Source organism: Schistocerca nitens, chromosome 11 (genome assembly GCF_023898315.1).
Source record: "Schistocerca nitens isolate TAMUIC-IGC-003100 chromosome 11, iqSchNite1.1, whole genome shotgun sequence".
In the NCBI taxonomy this organism is placed as follows: Eukaryota; Metazoa; Arthropoda; class Insecta; order Orthoptera; family Acrididae; genus Schistocerca; species Schistocerca nitens.
This window is the reverse complement of record NC_064624.1, coordinates 105,593,399-105,614,553: the sequence shown is the minus strand read 5'-3', so window position 1 is coordinate 105,614,553 and position 21,155 is coordinate 105,593,399. Positions and strand designations below refer to the sequence as shown.

Here is a 21,155-nt window from a genome sequence, read left to right as displayed (position 1 = left end):
TTACTATTAATCATTACTTACTTGTTTACATTATTAATTATGCTTCATGTACTTATTGGCTGAATTTAAAAATCTAAAATGCTGTCAGAATCAACTCATTAAGAGATATAATCTTATTTTAAAGGTTTAATACAATCAAGAATTACAGTTAGAAACTGTGTACATGTCTCAAGGTAGCACAAAATGTGATGCGCAAATTACTTATTATACATCCAGCATTTAAGAAAGAGAGCTTTCAGCAACTTCCAACAAACTTTACACATAATTTCAAACCTTTATGAAAGTTTTTCCAACTGAAAATGTTCATGCACTTAAAATTCACTATCAGGCATGTTGTTTTACTTGAGTGATTCTTTGCTATTAACTCTACTTACAAAAGGTTTTGCAGACAATATACACACATACTACTGAATGTACCTGCAAAATTATCTCACTGTACAACATATAGTACATGAGATACGATGTCAGACTGCTGTGCATCACTGATGAAGGATACAATTTGCATGCCATTACCACAACTGGACGACAGGTGGCGTTTTCAGGTGGATCACATTTTATTCCCCATGGACAGAGGGCTGTTGGTTCATCTGAAGGGTCCAGCACAGAAGAGGGAGTATTATGGTCTACAGAATGTTTTAGTGACATTCCCTGGGTCATTTCACCATTCTGGAAGGCACAATGGATCTATAGAAGCATGCCTCTATCCTTGGGGTCATCTCCACCCCTACAGTTTGCTTCATCTTGCCACGATGGCATCTACCAGTAGGACAATGCAATGTGTCACACAGCTCATTATGTACATGTGTGGTTCAAAGAGCACCAGGATAAGTTTACTGTACTCCCCTGGTCACCAAGATACCCTGATTTGAACCCAGTCAAAAATGTGTGTGACCACCTCAATCAGGCTGTTCGCACCACGGGTCCTCAACTGAGAAACTGAGTGCAGCACGGCTCCAATTCCTGCCGGTACCTTCAGAATCCTTACCGACTCTGTTCCTGGATGTCTCACAGTGGTCTGCACTGCAAAAGGTGGTTGTTCAGGCATTTGTCAAGTGGGCACATTAATGTGACTGAACAGTGTACATTATACTATTAAATTGAGACATTAAATGTCCTTGAAAAGTAAGTTATATTACTTCACGGCTACTACATGATAAAAATAAATCTTCACTTGTCACTTAAAATATATTCAACTGATAGTTAACACTAAAGTTCCACAAAACTATAACTTGCACAAATATACTGATATTTTTGTAAAAAACAAAATAAAACCAAAATGTTGCAACATATTTTCTCACTATAATACATTATCTCCTATGTAAAGATATGTAAATATTGATATCACTCTAAATGCACTTAAATAAAACTTCTGTTAACTATCTGTGGACAATGCAATCAACTTTCTTTATAGATGGTTCCAGTAAAGCAGTGAAGCAGCCACCTTCTTTTCTCATGTAGGCTGTACTACTTAATGTTGATATCGTTGTTCTGCAACTATGAAATTGCTACCCACAGTGTCCAAGCCATTAATTTAGACAACCTGAGCAGCAATTGAAAATCAAGATTTTCCTAAGTGTAACAACACAATAGCCAGAAATAATTTCCACACAAACCTGTCCTCCTCTCTGGAGTTCCCCACTAGAGTGCAGACATCTCCAACAAGGTGCTACCAAAGGAAGATGTTAATTTCTCAAGATCCAAAAGAAATGTAATAACAAAACTCATTAGCAGCAGCTATAAATTTTCTCCAAGTATACAGATTCAAAGATGGAATATTTCCATTTGCTGAAATGACACACTGCATTGTTCATTGCAAACAGGCCTCTATTCTTACAGCCTGTAACTGCCCACAACTATCTGATAAAAAACATGCTATTATATATATATATATGGCATAATTTTTTGGGGCAGATCACCTGCCACAACAAGGTTCATTATTGTCCAAAAAGTAATTTCAAGGTAGGTAACTACTAGAAGCTCCTGCAAGCGACTATTTAAGAGCTTGGAAATGCTCCACTACCTTTTACACATCTGGGAAATTGTGTGTTTCATCACAATAATTAACACTCGAGACAAATTCGTGTATAGCAATGAAACAGTTCATAAGCACACAGAAGATCCAAAGCAACTGCTACATCTGCCTAATATTGTGTAGGGACCCCACGATAAGGCAAAAGTGCTGCAGCACGAGATGGCATGGACTGGAATGGTGTTTGAAGTAATGCTGGAGGGAATTGACACCATGAATCCTGCAGGGCTGCACATAAATCTACAAGAGTTCGAGGGGGTGGAGATCTCTTCTGAACAGAACGTTGCAAGGCATCCCAGATATGCTCAATAATGTTCGTGTTTGGGGAGTTTGGTGGCCAGCAGAAGTGTTTAAATGCAGAAGAGTGTTTCTGGAGCCACTCTGTAGCAATTCTGGACATGTGAGGTGTCACATTGTCCTGCTGGAATTGTCAAAGTCTGTCAGACTGCGCAGTGGACATGAATGGATGCAGGTGATCAGACAGGATGCTTATGTATGTGTCACCTGTCACAGTCAAATCTAGATGCGTCAGGGGTCCCATATCACTCCAACTGCACATTCCCCACACCACTACAGAGCCTGCACCAGCTTGAATAGTTCCCTGCTAACACACAGGGTCCATGGATTCATGAGGTTGTCTCCAAACCCTTAGACGTCCATCCACTCGATACAATTTGAAACTAGACTCATCTGACCAGGCAACGTGTTTCCAGGCAACATGTTTCCAGTATTGAAGCACCTAAGTCAGGCATAACTCTTTGTGTTGTGCAGTCTTCAAGGGTACACGAGTGGGCTTTCAGCTCCAAAATCTCATATTGATGATGTTTCGTTGAACAGTTTACACACTGAAACTTGTTGATGGTCCAGCTGGAGGGAATTCACACCATGAATCCTGCAGGGATTTAAATCTGCAGCAGTTTGCAAAAAAGTTGCACTTCTGTCACACTGAATGATTCTCTTGAGTCGTCGTTGGTCTCGTTCTTGCAGGATCGTTTTCCAGCCACAGCGATGTCAAAGATCTGATGTTTTACCAGATTCCTGATATTCACAGTACACTCATGAAATGGTCGTATGGCAAAATCCCCACTTCATTGCTACCTTGGAGATGATGTGTCACATTGCTCATGTGCCACATGTTCAAACTTACTCACATCTTGGTAACCTGCCACTGTAACAGCAGTAACCAATATAACAACTGTGCCAGAGACTTGTTTTACATAGGTGCTGCAACTGCAGCGCCATATTCTGCTAGTTTACATATCTCTGTATTTTAATATGCATGCCTATACCAGTTTCTTTGGCACTTCAGTGTAGAATACACAACAGAAAACGAAACTGCATAGTGAATATGCAAAAACAAAAGTTAGCCAAGATGGGACCCTACTAGGGGAGAAAAAAAAACTTTACAAGAAGTTACCACAACACATAAAGAAACAAAAAGATTTAAGGAATTTTAAACTGGTGTGGTGATAAATGTATACAGTCCCAAACTATACAGAATCTATAAACTTCAAGAGTTCCTCCTGAATACTTCAGTCAGTAATGTAATCAGTATTAGTGTATGTCATACAGATTTATAAATATCTTCTAATTTTTAAACTTCAGATTTTATACAAAGAAGTTGCAAACTATGGTCATGAAGATGCTGCATAAACTATAAACCTCATTTTTCTTGTTTAATTAATATAATAAGATTAATTGTTGTTAATTCATAGGAAGAGTATTATGACTTAGTACAATTTTTTTTCTTTTGTACAAAGGAAAGATAATGATGTAAACTATGATCAACACAATGCTGTAAGAAATGTAAAAATGTTTTTGCCTTTTTTTAAAAACTAGAATAACAATTATAAGCTCTTAAGAGGAACAAAAATATAGTTACCCATATGAATACATTTTCTTACAGTTTTATGTATGTAAACTTATGTACATTTTAGTACATATACACTTTACAATCAGCACATTAATTCATGTTGTCTCACCTCATAATGACTGACTGACCCAATCGATTTATATCTACATATAAAAATGATGAAACAGGCCAATAAAACAGTCAGTCATTCATCACAGATTAGGAAGTAGCAGTATGTTTAATAATAACACGTTTTCTCCTAACTTTATTACGTTAAATACAACAAATGTAAAATACAAAACAAACTATTGATAGTTTACTGTTAGTACTGTTTAAAGAATTAGTTTCTGGCAGCTGCCTCCTCTGTTAACACACACTTTGACTCGTTCAACATTGCTGACAGTAATCAACAGAAGAAGTGAAATGAATGAAAGAGGTTTCACTGTCAAGACAAAATAGTGAAGAGTCAAACAGTATGTACTTGCAGACATTGTAACATCATTTGAAGTCACATAATTGGGTGGGTACAACTTGAGGATTACAGCCTAAGTCATATTGTAGAATTTTCAAAATATGTTCCTGGAAACTGTAATTCAGAATGAGCAAGGGCAACAGTCAAAAATATAACTACAAGGAAAATGAACCAAGTCACCTGACATTTTACTTTCCTCCTCCTCCACTTCTTCTTCTTCCTCCTCCTGCTTCTTCTTCTTCTTCTGGTTCTGTCCCTGCACAAGTTCTTCATCTGCAGCAGCTCCCAGTAATTTGACAATTATTCCAGCCTGAGAATTCACTCCAACAGCAGTTACCAACATCCTACCACTGCCTTCCATCACATGAGTTCCTGTAAACATTTGACAACTTTGCAATCTGAAAATAAATTTACGCAGCTGTCCTAAAACAACCTTTAAAAATGAAACATAAAGGAATAGCAAAAACTGTTTAGTTGTTGCAATAAAATGTTGCAGCTTTCAAAACCAGGGAAGAATTGAGGCGATTATTAGTTTAATTTTTTAATCCCTGTTTGTTTTACAAAATATGCAGCCAGAAGTTTACCTCATATGGGACACAAGTTGTTAAATGTTTTTTTCACAGACATATAGAACAACACATCACGATAACTGTCAACAAACACAGTTCTTCTTCGTTATTGTGGAAGAAGAGTAGGTGAAGTGGAGGATAAATAAAGAAGAGTATAAGTGAAGTCCCTTCCTAAAAGTCTAATTTCACACTAGCTCTCATAACATAAATAATTTAAAAGTAAATTGATATGCCACTACTGCCTGACAGACAGACCATGGGATGGTCCAGAGACTCTCCACGGAAATAGACTATTTTCTGACATGGCTACAATCTCATGAAAAGTCCAAGATGATTCAAGTTACCATATTTCCTGATGCAAGTACAGTCCTTATACTAGTGACAAATTGATGTTTCAACTTCCTCAACCTCTTACAAAGCAAGCCAGATCTGAGCAAAGAAGGAAAAGGTGGATAGTGCAAAGAATAGGTAGAAGGGCTATAGGGGGGAAATGAACTTTGAGACAATGTAATGGAAAGGGAAGAGGAAGTAGGTGAAGATGAGACAGAAGTTGTGACACTGTGAAAAGCACTTAATACCATACAAAGGACCAAAGGCGAAACAAGATGTAAGAGTAGATGACAGTCCCTCAGAATTATTGAGATCCTTGGGGGAGCAAGCCATGACAAAATTATTCCTCTTGGTTGGTTGGTTGGTTTTGGGGAAGAAGACCAGACAGCGTGGTCATCGGTCTCATCGGATTAGGGAAGGATGGGGAAGGATGGGGAAGGAAGTCGGCCATGCCCTTTCAGGGGAACCATTCTGGCATTTGCCTGGAGTGATTTAGGGAAATTACGGAAAACCTAAATGAGGATGGCCGGACGCGGGATTGAACCGTTGTCCTCCCGAATGCGAGTCCAGTGTCTAACCACCGTGCCACCTCGCTCGGTATTCCTCTTGGTATATCTAATATATGGGACAGGAGAAATACCCTCATACCCCAAGAAGAATGTAATAATTCCAGTTGCAAATAAGGCAGATGTATTACTGATACTCTAGTTTAGGGTCATTCCACATTAATTCACTCTTGCCATGTCATCCATCACCTAAGATTTGTATAAAATTTAGCTTAGTTGTTCTACCTATAAATGTAAGTAAGCACATCAAATTTTAGGACGTTATCTCCCTCAGTTTCTATTTTATAGGACTTCAAAGTTTAGAAGTTTTGTCATTTGTATCATTGTAATGGCACAAAACAATTTGAAAATAAATGGCCAATTTTGTATTTACCACCCAGTCTATGTGAAATAATCATAGACAAGATTACGAAATCTATCTAGGAAATGGTCAATGAATCCAGCTCAAACATTCACTGACAATGTTCTCCTACAGGAAGAAACAGAAACTGAGCTGACAGAATGGAACAGTACGGTCAACAATTTTGGATTGAAGATAAGACACCAAGACCATAGAAAAGGAACAATACTGAACTTTCATTTGGAATGGATGAAATCAGAACCAGTTTGCCATTTCAAATACCTAACAAGCACAACTGCCAAAGGCAATACTGCACTGTTGTGGTCTTCAGCCTCCATGCATTTCATCCTGTGATAGCCTCTTCATCTCTGACAAACTATTGCAAACCTACAGCCTTCTGAATCTGCTAACTGTATTCATCTCTTGGTCCATCTTTAGGATTTTTATCCCCCACACATCCCTCTAATCCCTTGTTGTCCCAGAACTTGGTCTATCAACCAATCCCTTCTTTTGGTCAAGTTGTGCCATGAACTTCTTGTCTCCCCAATTCTATTCAGTACCTCCTCATTACTTTCATGATCTAACCATCTAATCTTCAACATTCTTCTGTAGCATCACATTTCAGAAGCTTCTATTTTCTATTCTGTTTAAACTGTTTATCATCCATGTTTCACTTCCATACATAGATATTCTTCAGATACAGGGTGGCAATTATTGAAGTATATGAAATAAAACCATCAGAACTCCTGACTAGTTTTGTATTAGGACATTCAAACTGTACAGTTGGGCCTGAGGCATGATGGGAATTAGTATGTGAGTATGATTTGGTTTCATGACTAAGCCAAATTTCATTTGGATGGGTTTGTCAACAAGCAAAGTGGTGCATTTGGGAGACTGAGAATCCACATTTCATGATCAAGTAGTCTCTTCACCCTCAATGGATAACTGTCTATTGTGCTATGTCCAGTCACGGGATAATGAGTACAACATTCTTTGATGGCACAGTGACTACAGAATGGTATGTGAAGGTTTTGGAAGATAATTTCTTCCCCATTATCCAAAGTGACCCTGATTTTGGCCACACAGTCTGAGGCATCTTGTCACAGTCCGCGCGGCTTCCTCTGTCGGAGGGTGTGTGTGTGTGTGTGTGTGTGTGTGTGTGTGTGTGTGTGTGTGTGTGTGTGTGTGTGTGACCCCATCGCAGCAGGAGAGTGTTTGATGTCCAGGAGGAGCACTTTGGGGACCGCATTCTGGCTCTGGGGTACCCAGAGACCAGTGGCATGGGTCTTGATTGGCCGCCATATTCTCTGGATCTGAACACACGTGACTCCTTTTTGTGGGGCTATATTAAAGACAAGGTGTACAGCAATAACCACCAAAAACATTGCTGAGCTGAAGATGTAATCAACAGCATTGATGTTCTGACACTTCAGTGGGTCACAAAGAATTTTGCTATTTGTCTGCGCCATGCCATTGCCAATGATGGCAGGCATGTCGAACATGTCATAACCTAAATCTGAATACCTGTAGTGATGTTTATATGTGGAATGCAGTGTGTGAACACTGTAATATTTAACTAATTTATGTTTCTTTCCCATATAGTTCAATAATTGTCACCGTGTAAATACTTTTAGAGAAGAATTCCTAACACAAATTTGTACTCAATGTTGACAAATTTCTCTTCTTCAGAACTGCTTTTCTTCCCATTGCCAACCTACATTTTGTATCCTCTCTACTTTGGTCATCATCAGTTATTTTGCTGCCCAAATACCAGAACTCATCTACCACTTTAAGTGTCTCATTTCCTAATCTAATTCCCTTAGCATCGTCTGAGTTAATTTGACTACATTCCATTATCCTTTCCTTCTTTTGCTGATGTTCATCTTATACCCTCCTTTCAAGACACAGTTCATTCCATTCAACTGCTCTCCCAAATCCTTTGCTGTCTCTGACAGAATTACAATTTCATCACCAAACTTCAAAGGTTTTTCTTCTTTTCCCTGAACTTAAATTCCCATTCCAAATCTTTTTTGGTTTCCTTCACTGCTTCTTCAATGTACAGATTGAATAACATTAGGGATAGGCTACAACTCTGTTTCACTCCCTTCTCAACCACCCACTGCTTCCCATTCAAGCCCCTTGACTACAATTACTATCATCTGGTTTCTGTACAAGATTTTTAATAGACTTTTGCTCCCTGTATTTTACCGCTGATACCTTCAGAATTTCAAAGAGCATATTCCATTCAATACTATGAAGCAGGAAATACTTAGAAGGGCACAGAAGGCAACCAGTTTTTAAAATCAATTCAAAAACCTTCTATGGGACCACAAAAGGCAAAAATAACCTACACATACTTTGAGACAATTCTTGCTTACAGTTTATAGTTATAAGCCCTCCAGGAAAAAAAGACTACAGCAGCATTCAAGTGGCAAAAATATGATTCATAAGAATTATAAACCAAAGTAATGGAAAGAACAGATAAAAAAGGTGGTGAATGATAATTTAGCCAATACTGAAATCACTATTACTAGTATAATAAAAACAGAGTGCAGCAGTATGGGCACATTACTAGAATGTACAATAATTACTTTAAAATAAACGTCTAAGGCAAAAGAAAAATGTAGAAAGCCAAGAAAATGCTGGAGAGATACAGTGAAATCAGATGTGGTGGAGAGAGGATTCCAATGGCAAGACGTCCAGAAAAAGAAGATCTATTAAAACAGGAGGAGATGGTGAGCACTTGTACACAACCACCCAGAAAACAGGAGTTGGGAAATAATAATAATTTTAATAATTATTATTATTATGATACTGAGCAGTATGCAGATTGTATAAAAAAATATTTCATATCTCTAAGTAAAACCATCAAGATAGGAAAAAAATGTATACGTATATGTTTGTATTTTATTTTGGCAGCAAATTGTTTTACCATTACTCAAATATCATACAAAGAAAAAGGGATAATCAGTAAACAATTTTTTTAAAATATTTCTCTCAAAGTATGGTCTCTCTCCTAGGAAAATACAAATTATTGGCGTTTTGTTCTTTCATTATTCTTTTTGTAATAACAGTTTTTATTTTTTATTTTTTCCTTGAGAGCCTAAAATAAACTATGGAAATTTCTAGGCCCCTGTAAAAACGTACTTTTATCCTAGCTGAAATTTTTGATTACACTTATAAAAGAAACAGACATTATTAATAATATTTTTTTAAAAGTTGTAGTTAATTCACTTATTTAAAATAAGTGTACTCACAGTAGATGTAATTTATAACAGTTACATTTTTGTGAATAGAGTGTCTACACTTATCTGAAAATTGAATGCTTTAGGACATTCAGCAACAGTACATAATTTATGACTAGACAAGTACCCACACATTTGGGCCAGTGGAATGACAGCAAAGTTCCTACAAGATGCAGAATTTGTACGGTAACATCATGTTCTGTTGTATTTAGTTCAATGAGTATCCCACACTATCACAGAATGGAATATTTACAAGCTCCATATCTTGATAGACTATGGACTTGTTGCTTAATAACATGAACAATTTACACCAATGTACAAAGTAAAAATAAATTCAGTTGCTTGCTACCCCTGCATTGCTGTGTTAATCTCAGCAAAACATTAGAAATACTTTCAAGTTTTTGAATACCTATTTTGCCAATCACACAATTGTTTTAGAGAAAAGAGTTTATCAGCGGAAACAACTGTTGAAGAGAGGACAGAAATTGAAACCTGAAGTAACTGATTTCGTAACAAATTTTTACCAATTTATGATACGCCTAGTGTTTTCTCAGATATAAAACATGTTGGAAGCACAGGGTAAAAGCAGTGTGAAAGAAAACAGTTGATTTTATGCATTTTACATGAAATTTATTCACAGTTTAGAAGCACATCCTTCTACACTAGGTTCACTTCACCACATACTGTGTATTTCAGCAGACACTAATGGTATCCCCTCTTACTGTGCGTCCAAACCACTTGTCAGAACATAATTTTACTGATGAACGCAGTAGAATACGAAGAAGGGTATATAGATCTCACAAAAATAATAGTATGTAAAACCCAACCTCTGCATATACAGGAGGTGGACGACACTATGGAAACACCAAAAACAGCACATTACCATGTCTAATACTGTGTAGGTAAACCGTTGTCATTCAAAACAGCTTCCAGTCATTTTTGAAAGGATAAATATAGGCCCCATATGGCTTTCAAGGGAATTTTATACCATTCTTCCAGCAAAATAGTGGCAAGTGCAGGTAATGATGATGAAGCTGGATAGTGATAACACACTATTCTCTCCAAAGCTGACCACAAAGGCTCAATAGTGTTGAGATATTGTGATTGTGGTGGCTAGAGGAGATGCAACAACTCATCTTAGTGCTCACAAAACCAGGTTAAAATTCTTTCTGTTATATCTGCTGCCATGAAACATGATATGTATGTTATAGTTTCAGAATTCACCAAAGAAACATATTCAGGTATTATAATAAATGCATTATTTTACTGACTTTCATGCAAGTCAATAAAAACGACTACTTTTATAAACCTATTAGCTGTAGCCAGCCATTCTTTGCTGTCTCTCAAGTCTGCTGAAGTGGAAAAGAAAGAAAACAAAAAGCACATATTTCCAAGTATAAGAATTGGATATACGTCCTAATCTCTTCCCCTGCTCCCCCTGTCTCAGCCCATTACCCTCTCCCTCTTTCTTTGTCCATCTTTTCCTCTCCCCTTTCCCACCCTCACCCCCATCTCCTCCTGCCCCTATCTCTGTCCAGTTCCTCCTTCCCATTTTCTATGTCCATTCCCTCCCATCAATTTCCATCTCCCCCCCCCCCCCCCCCCTGCCCCACATCTGACACAGAGCCCTGTATATTGTTATTGTTGTAAATTTATATTCTGTAGTACTGTAATCATAAAACAATAACCCACAAATACAACTTTGATGATTGTTAACAACATTTCACTACTGTATATTTTACATTTATTTATATATTAAAAAGTATATAGTCTCTTTGTGTCTAAATGTTTATCACAGTAACCTGTAAAAGTTAGAATAAAATTGGAAATGAACATTTTTAGATCTTTGATAATAACATTTTCCCTGGTGTGTGTGTGTGTGTTTACATTTTTATAATATTTCCCGTTTTATTACTTATACCCATCTGTGAAGAACTTTTGGAGATTTGAGATCTTGAAGAAACGAACATCTACATTTGGCACTTAAGAAGAAGCTGTAAATGGTCCTAATTTTAAATCTCTAAAGGTTTGTGGCTGAATGCTTTGAAATTCTGATACAATATCCCAATGGAATATATGCGTTTTTATACACCCAATTTTTAAAAACTTGTAATATATAATGTTTACAAATTTGATAATAGGGAAACATTGTCACAAAAAATAAAATAAAATAAAAAAAGAATCAAGAATTTACACACACACACACACACACACACACACACACACACACACACACACCATTTTAGTGTCAGTTCTGAGTGGTCACTCTTTGCAACTAGCCACAAAAAACTAAGTGTGATGCCATTAGAGGGACAGTTGAAATAACAGTATAAAAGGAAATTTTACAAAGTCTCCCAAGAAATCAAATACTATTTGCATCAGATTAGTTTCCATTTTATAGTGTTAACATCATCAAAGTATAAATTTCTTTCTGAAGAGTCTGTTTTAAATCAGACTCTGATATTGCTGAACTTCAAACACTTTCTGGAACCAGAAGTATCCATAACCTTTAGTGGTTAGATTGTTTAGGGAACCTGAAAGCAAGGAGGGTCATTAGTTATGTGGAACCCACCTTGACATGTAAATTAAAGACTAAATTGGCAGCCTCTGTGACTGAAAAGAATTTGATCCCATCAAAATATGTAGCTTGTAAATATTCTAATCTGTGGTATTCCAGGATAATCACTGAACTAAATACCACAGTACATGATGTTACTGTACAATGTATGCATGTTTTAGGACCTTTGCCATTATTTCACAGGCTCAAATGAAGGGATATTTGTGCATTCTTCATATTCTTGCTGTTGCTTGAAACATTAAGGAGAAGAACTGAACTATTTTAAGAGGAATGTATCTGCTCTATTCAAGGGATGTAACTATTATACATTTTCAACTGCACATAGAACTGTTTTAAAAAGTGAATTAATTTCAGCTCCTTTTTTCTAGAAAAAAAAATTACTGTTAGTTAAGGCTATTTCTTTTGTAAGTTTAATCAGTTAAAATTTTAGTTAGGACAAAAGTAGATTATTCAGGATAATTGAAATTTCCATGTTTTATTTTAGGCTCCCCACAAACCAAAATAACAAAAGAAATGTGTGACTATTAATTTTATTACCCCAAGTTACAGCTCATGCTTTAAGGACCATTTTGCAAAATAAATTATGGATCATCCCTTTTCTTTCATGTGCTACAGATGTAATGGTAAACCATGTTTCCTGTGAAATAAAATACAAACATGAGATATGAGGTACTGGCAGGTGGTTGTAAAGCTGTTAGCATGGGTGGAGAGTCATACTCCAGTTGGTGGAACACATGTCTGTGAAATGCAAAGGTTCCCGGTTCAAATCCCAGTCTGACACAATACAAACGTGAAAGTATTATTTTATCTCTGTCTTGATGGTGCTTAAAGGTATGTGATATTTTTTGTACAATCCTTGTACTACAGAGTATATACAAGAACAAAGTATCATACAGACTGGATGAACCAGCAGTTGAGACAACCCCTTTCATTCCTGTCATGTCCCGGTGAGCGCAGACAACACCGTAGCTCGAAACAAGTAAGTACCAACTGGCCCCTATATAGACTTTTACCATAGTTGAATATTTGACCAATTTTAAAGAAATTTCAATTCTGCCTACAAATGGATTCAAGCAAACTTCAGTTTAAACATTGCAGATGTTGCTAAAAAGCCAAAATACACAGTATACATTACCATGGTTGGTGACACAACATAATATGTTGCCCGCTCACTAATCCCCTCCCCAAAGTCATCTAGTTCTCAGGCAAGCTGGTATAACTGCTCCCCATCCATCCATTCCATAGTGCTGTGCTTTAACAACTCCAAAATCAATACCGATTATGGATAGGCACATAAACACTTCAAAATCAATTGTGGAAATCCACTTCTGGTTGCTGGTTTTTCAATTATGCAATAGATTTTAGCTCCCATGTAAAAGGAACGGGTTTTTAAACATGCATAAGCTATCAGATTTCGTCTTTTATATAAAAATGTTTCACTAACATGGACGGAGGGGATTTTTTTCACAGTGAGGGATAAGTAGAAATATCAGAAGCTGTTTATGCCTCATCTAGTTGAAGAGAAATAGCGATTGCGCTGACTAATTCATAAACTGGAACAGCTGTTTTCCAGGCATCATATTTAACTGGGCTAGTATACAGCTTCGAACTTTTAACATGTAAACGATAGTGTATAGCAGTAGAAAGTGTGATAGCTTCTCTCCAATAATGTGGGCTGAATAGGATTAGTGCGGTAATCTCCCACTGTGCAGTACTGCAATTGTTTTGCGGACTGTGCTCAGTGTTGTCTATAAACATTATATCATGTGCTTCATTGCTGATTTGCGGATATTTTGAGTTATATGTGTACTATTTTGGAACAGTACAGATTATTAGTGGCGCTTGATGATAAATTGAACCGAAATACATGGTTTCCAAATGAGTATTTAATTTGAAATTAATAGTTGGGTCTGCAGCCTCCTAAACTGAAGTGATGATGCTGCACGTTTGAGGAAAGACACATTTTCAAGCTCCTACAGCATGTAGAAAATTTTAACAAATAGAAAAAGAGTTATCGCATGAGAAGGCAAGGAGCTAACAAGAAACTCCTACATAAACAGATGAATTCATTATTGGTGGAAAGGAAGTAGACTTAATTGGCACTTGAGCTCACATTCAGTTCCTCACATTTTTCCACATTTGCCAATGTATTTACCAACCCCATTAAAGCAAAGAAAATCTCTCACAAAAAGGAAAACTGCTTGCAAAATTGTGAATAAAACACCCTCAAATACTTAAGAATTCTGATTTAGAACCCAGTTGCTTGATAGGTCTACATTAGTTAGTCACTTGATGAAGTAACTGTATTGAAACTACAAATAAAAAAAAAATTAAAAAGTAGCTTGGCTAGGGTGAACAATAAGCTCAAGTCAGAGAAGGCTACAGTGATTTTGCTACAGGTAGAATTAAGTAGAGTAAAGAAACACACTTGTAACGAAAGCTTATCTAGTAAGCAAAATATAATTGCAGATGCTATTTTACAGAACTGCCAGAAAAAGAATCCAAAACGCATGAGATACAATGGTGGACTACTTCTATATAGTTTTTTTTTATTACATATTAAATCTCCTAGGATTTATAGGTGGTGATGATGATGTTTGGTTTATGGGGTGCTCAACTACGTGGTCATCAGCACCTGTACAAAGTCCCAATTTTTACAGAGTCCAATTTTTTTTTTACAGTTCAATTTAGCCACTGTCACTAATCATGATGATGATGATGATGATGATGATATGATGATGATGATGATGATGATGATGAAATAATGAGGACAACACAAACACCCAGTCACTGGGCAGAGAAAATCCCCAACCTGGTCGGGAATCAAACCTGGGATCCCGTGAATCCAGAGGCAGCAACGCTAGCCACTAGACCACGAGCTGCGGATGGGGTTATAGGCATTGCTTGAAACAGGATCTGTTACCTCTTCCTTCAGATGTGCATTTGAGGACACATTGAAAGGGTCTGAACTGCACATATGGTATAAACAAGACAGCTTTAGATGCTATTAAAGAGAATTTTAGAGAAGAGACTGGTGAAAACAGAAAGACAGAGGTAATTATGTTTGATGAGGTTAAACTGAGAGAGGATAGTCAGTTCAATGGGTTTTTAGACTCTGGCAGTATGACTCCTGCAGACCAAAATAAAGTCTTAGCTGTTCATTCCTTTGTTTTCATGTTCGTACCTCTGCTACACAGTTCAGTACAACCAGTTTCATTCTATGTCAGTAAAAAGGCAATCCCTGGAGAAATGTTAGCAAAAGTCTTAATTCAGGTTACAATACAACTGCAGCAGGCAGACTGTAAAATTACAGGGTTTACTTGTGGTAGCAGCCAATCTAACAAACAAGTCTGGAAACTATTTGCAAATATTAGGAAAGATTACTATTACTACTACTATTTACAAAAGTTTGAGCTTTTTCAGATGCAGAACATATTTTGAAATGCATATGTAACCACGTTCATAATGAATGTTCTGCATTGTTTGGCACTAACATCATGAGGTGTGGATTTTATGAAGTTGGAGAGTTCACTAAAATTTGCTGGTGTAAAGGCATGTAGTAAATTGACATATATAAACATACACCTGACCTCCTTTCAGCAAATGCATCCTTGCATTCCTTTCCAGTGAGCCAACTGAAACATTTACTCAGTATATAAACAATGTTCGCACATTCTGAACTCAAAAACACCATGTGGTATGGGAAAAAAGTCAGACCACCACAAAATTCTGCAGCATATTTATCATTTTCTGACCACTTCATACTGTAAGTTTTGCTTCAAACAGAACATTGGAATCTCTCTCAGTAACAGTACAGAGCATGTCAGAAATAGCTGAAAACTTGTGGAATAAAGGGGTCAAATATGTACTGACTGCCAAGTTCAATCAGGATCCACTAGAATGACATTTTGGTGTTATTAGACCACTGACCTGCGATGGCCACACTTTATCAGTAGACGTTCTACATTTACATATGCTCCAGTCAATATATGTGCCTGTCAAGAATGTTTTACCAAAGAGAGGGAACTGTGTCAATCAGATAAGATTATTGGCAAAGACAACTATGAAGGGATACACTGACATCAAAAGATCTGTACAAAGGGAGTATAAAAGAAAAACTAATTGCCATAAATGACAGTGAAAATCATGGCATTGTTGTTGTTGTTGTTGTAGTCTTCAGTACTGAGACTGGTTTGATGTAGTTCTCCATGCTGCTCTATGCTGTGCAAGCTTCTTCATCTCCCAGTACCTACTTAAACCTACATCCTTCTGAATCTGCTTACTGTAGTCATCTCTTGGTCTACCTCTACGATTTTTACCCTCCACGCTGCCCTCCAGTACTAAATTGGTGATTCCTTGATGCCTCAGAACATGTCCTAGTCAAGTTGTGCCACAAACTCTTCTCCCCAATTCTATTCAATACCTCCTCATTAGTTATGTGATCTACCCATTTAATATTCAGCTTTCTTCTGTAGCACCACATTTCGAAAGCTTCTATTCTCTTCTTGTCCAAACTATTTATCGTCAATGTTTCACTTCCATACATGGCTACACTTCATACAAATACTTTCAGAAACGACTTCCTGACACTTACATCTATACTCGATGTTAACAAATTTCTCTTCTTCAGAAACGCTTTCCTTGCCATCACCAGTCTACATTTTATACCCTCTCTACTTTGACCATCATCAGTTATTTTGCTCCCCAAATAGCAAAACTCCTTTACTGCTTTAAGTGTCTCATTTCCTAATCGAATTCCCTCAGCATCACCCAACTTAATTCGACTACATTCCATTATCCTCATTTTGCTTCTGTTGATGTTCATCTTATATCCTCCTTTTAAAACACGGTCTATTTCCGTTCCACTGCTCTTCCAAGTCCTTCACCGTCTCTGACAGAATTACAATGTTGGCGAACCTCAAAGGTTTTATTTCTTCTCCATGGATTTTAATACCTACTCTGAATTTTTGTGAAAATAATACTGAGTGGATAGTCAATGAGCCCTACAACATGGCTTGACTTTTCTGGGTTCATAAAATATTTTATCTGTTATTACTTTTATGTTGTAATTTCATGTACTGATACATTCCATAACCTTGGAGGTTTGCTCCTCAATTTGGTCCTTTGGAACTAGGCGTGTAAACCACAATAACTAAATAAAATAAAAAATAAAAGTGTAAAAACATTTGTACACAACATAGCAGGTTATATTGTACATCAGGCCTCAAAAATCACTAAATGTTGTTACTGCTTAGATTCATTAAAGAATTCATCAGTAGAAAATCACTTTTCGCTAACTTGAAGTACTATGGTTCTCATTAAGGAGAAAGTTACTTATGCCGATTTTATTTCAAAACGAAGGAACTTACATCCACAAAAGTACCTAAATCAGAACAGAAACTTTCCAAGTGTCCAGCAGTTAAGAGGTGAGAAAATACATAGAAATTTTGTTTTAGTATGTAGTAATTTTTAATCATGGCCTTGTTCTGCTCTATGGAATGGTACACCTATGAGAATTTTCTTCTTTTCAGCTGTAGGCACGCTCCATTATGGTCACTTTTTGGCAAGCAGCATTTATTTTAACCCTCCAGCAGGCGCGTCAACTTTCATGACGCCACTAGTCGCGCTGTATCTCGTGGATACATGCGACGATTTTTGTGGTTTTTTGTTTGTTTACAGGTTATTTTTCTTTTGTTTTTGTTTTAAATTGCAGTTACCTTTATTGTTACAGATTTTACAAATACAGAAGTGAACATCAGGCTCATTACACTTTCAAATTAACAGAAATATTTCACATTTTGTAATGGAGAAGTACATGAAATTCTTTTAAAAATTGATTTTATTATAGATACAAATAAATTATTGAACTAATCAAAGCATGTCTCTTTTTACTGATTGCCCTCTACAGAAAGACATTGTTCACAAATTATTTTTGCATGCTTTTGCAAACAAAGATGTGTACCGCATTTTTCACATGTATACTTGCTGGGACAAGTCTTTTTTGTCTCCCTGTAGCATGACTGGCACCTTTTTCATTTCTTGTTTTCTGATTCCAAAGATTGTTCAGCGTTTTCTTGCTCTTTTCCTTTAGGCTTGTACTTTACTAGCATTGACTTTATATCATCAGGTAGAGTCATAATAAGAGCTCTTCTTTTGAGATGATCTTGCAGTGGAGTCAGAGCCAAAGTTTTGAGGTACTCGCGCCAATTTGAGTATTTATTCTTGTTGCCCAAGAAAATTACTCTTGAGTTGATGCCTGCAATGTTCAACAGGTGGAAGAAATGACCATAGGCCATCGCCTTGTTGACCGAGCTACATTGTAGGTTGCACAGAGTTTGTCAACTGAAACCTCACTTGATACATGCATAGTCGAAAGGAGGACCACAGTTTTCCCTTTTTTCGGGACATACGACACAAGGGTTTCATTCTTGCTGTAGCCAAATACGCTATCATATTGCTATCTACTTTTTGGTGCTACGAAATTCGATGGCAGTTCCTTCTTGTTTTTTCTAATGGTGCCTACAAACGACAGTCTCCTTTTATGCAGTTCTCTTACTAACTCCAAACTAGTGAACCAGTTATCTGCTGTAATGTTTCTACTCGTCCTATATATTGGTTCGGCAAGTCTCAGAACTACTTCTTTGGCAGAGTTGTTATTCTGAAAGGGACCTTCTGGTTGTAATCCACAATATATTTCCATGTTGTAAGTATAATAAAGCTTGGCATCACATAGGCAGAAAATTTTGATGCCATATTTAGATGGTTTGGATGGTATGAACTGGCGAAATCCACACCGGCATCGAAATGCTGGTAGCTGCTCATCAACTGTGATGTTCTGACCGAGAGAGTAATGTGTTTTGCAGTTATTCAAACACATGGTGAACATTTCCCTCACGGCTGCTAATTTGTCTTGTCTTGCGCCGTTCTTGTCTTGTGGCTCCATCATCAAAACGAACACATCTTATTAGGAACAGGAAAAGTTTTTCGGACATGGTCATTCTAAAAATATTCAGACCAAAGTCATCTGCTGTCCAGAAGTCGTGAACATTCTGTCGCCCACCACGGAACACACCAGCAAGGTATAACAAGCCAAGAAAGGCTTTTATTTCGATTGCGTCTGTGTCCTTGCAGTCACTCTCGCAAGCAAAGTTTCCTTTTAGATCAGCTATACGCCTGTTAGTGTTGACCACAATTAGATCTAGGATATCATTACTGATGAATAGGCTCCAGCAGTCAATTTCAGTTACCATTTTCTTTGCGTCTCCAACTACCCCAGACAGTCTGGTTAGTATATTATGAGGCCGTGTCTGTGTTGCTTTCCAAGGCACTTTCCTCCATTTAGTTCCATCCTTACCTAAAATAAAAAAAAAAGTACATTACGCCATTATTAGATATTGTTATTATTACATCTGAAAGCATATTTATTGTTTTTTCTACTCACCAAAATAGTAATGTTCATCAGTTTCCTGCGTTTCATTATTTTCCTCTTCATCAAATTCATGATCTGTGTCTGAGTCTACAGATCGTGTTTCGAATATATCTTCGGTTTCTGAATCAGTTTCTGCAAGATAATCTTCATCTTCAATGGATACCTCGTCGTCGAGAAGACGGCAATGTACTTCATCCAAATCCGAAGGATTTTCTAGATCATATCGTTTACTCATTTTGAAAGAGAGTACACGTAGCTACAACGAAACGTTGCTTCATTTAGAAGACAACAACGCAACTGCCGACTTGCGTACGCTGCAAACAATGCAACAGCTGCAGTCATTAGCGGCGACGAAGCGTTACCCGCGTAGGCGCGCTGTGTCTGAGAGATACAGGCAGTACACGTTACCACACCTGACTCATTTATGACCTTGTCAGTATCGGGATAAGACAAATTCCTGTGAAGTAATAAGAAAGGTATGACACAAGATGTCGTGGGCCAGCAAACCGTTACCACTGTTCATTGCAGTAATATTAGAGAAAAAGTAGGTCATGTATCTCACAGATACATGCGCGACTGTCGGAGGGTTAAGACTACTCTTGTTGTGGCTTGTAAAATATAGGTGCATTCTTGGTTGACTACTGGCCAAGAAAATCTAAATCCTGACTGAAAGGCTTGAAGTAATAGTTGAAGAAACAACATTGGGAGAGGATTAAAGATTGTCAGTATTCAGTACAGAATAGAATAGAAGTTTATTGTCTCGTAACATGCAATTTCAAGCCATTGACTTAATGTAGAGGAGGTTCTTCAAAACATAACTGGTTTACAATTTTCCTTATAATCTCAATAATATAATATACAGTAGCATAATTAATTAATTAAGCAATTAATAATTTTTCTTAGAAAGTAATGAACTTTTAATTAACAGTCCTAACTACGTGCTCTCTCCTGCTCAAATTTACTGGTTATCATTTATGAATTCTTCTACTGAATAGTAACATTTCTGCACTAGTTTCCTGTATATCATCGTTAGCAGTGTTTCTAAATTTATGCTGAGCAGTTCTCATCCTTTCACTTTGTCATAAATTTTCATACCCATATAATGTGGTGTTTGAGCATCAAGTTTTAAATGGTTGGTGGGCAGCATAAAATTATTTTGATTTCTGTTGTAATAATGTTGAAAATGATTTGCTACAAATAAATCAGGGTTAATGTTTACAAAGATAATCAGCTCATATATGTATAATGAAGGAACACTTAATGGATGAGGGTGGTTTGAAAAGTTCTCAGAATCACCAGGATAGGCACTAGTGAAATGAGTTGTTCACATGATATTCATTGGAGTGTTGCCTGTAAACACAAGCAACATTAGTGCTTTTGGAAGACAGCTGTGGTGGTGACGTGGCTCTGTTGTTGTTCCCACATTGTGATTTGCAAAGATGGAAAAACACTGAGATTCGTGCAGTCATTAAGTACTTCGCAAACAAAGGTATGAAAGCACAGGACACTCAAGCCGATTTCTAGAACACACTGGGGGACACTCCTCTTTTATATTCAACTGTTGCCAAGTGGACAAATGAATTTGAATTTGGTCAGGAGAGCTTAGATGACGATCCGTGCAGTGGTCAGCCAAGATGTGTCTCCAGAAATCATTGCAAAAGTGCACAAAATGATCATGGAGGATCACCAATTGAAAGTGTATGAAATTGTTCATGCTTGCCAGATGTCATCTGAGAGAGTATATC

At 37.1% G+C, this 21,155-nt stretch overlaps 1 protein-coding gene across 1 annotated transcript in view; it reads right to left on the bottom strand.

Moving 5' to 3' along the window:
• LOC126213343 (plasma membrane calcium-transporting ATPase 3-like) overlaps positions 1-21,155 on the bottom strand; it is a 548,976-nt gene that overhangs the window by 421,467 nt on the left and 106,354 nt on the right. The window contains exon 5 of the mRNA XM_049941041.1: positions 4,534-4,725. Coding sequence (XP_049796998.1) covers positions 4,534-4,725 — 192 coding nt within the window. The remainder of the gene's footprint in view (positions 1-4,533; positions 4,726-21,155) is intronic.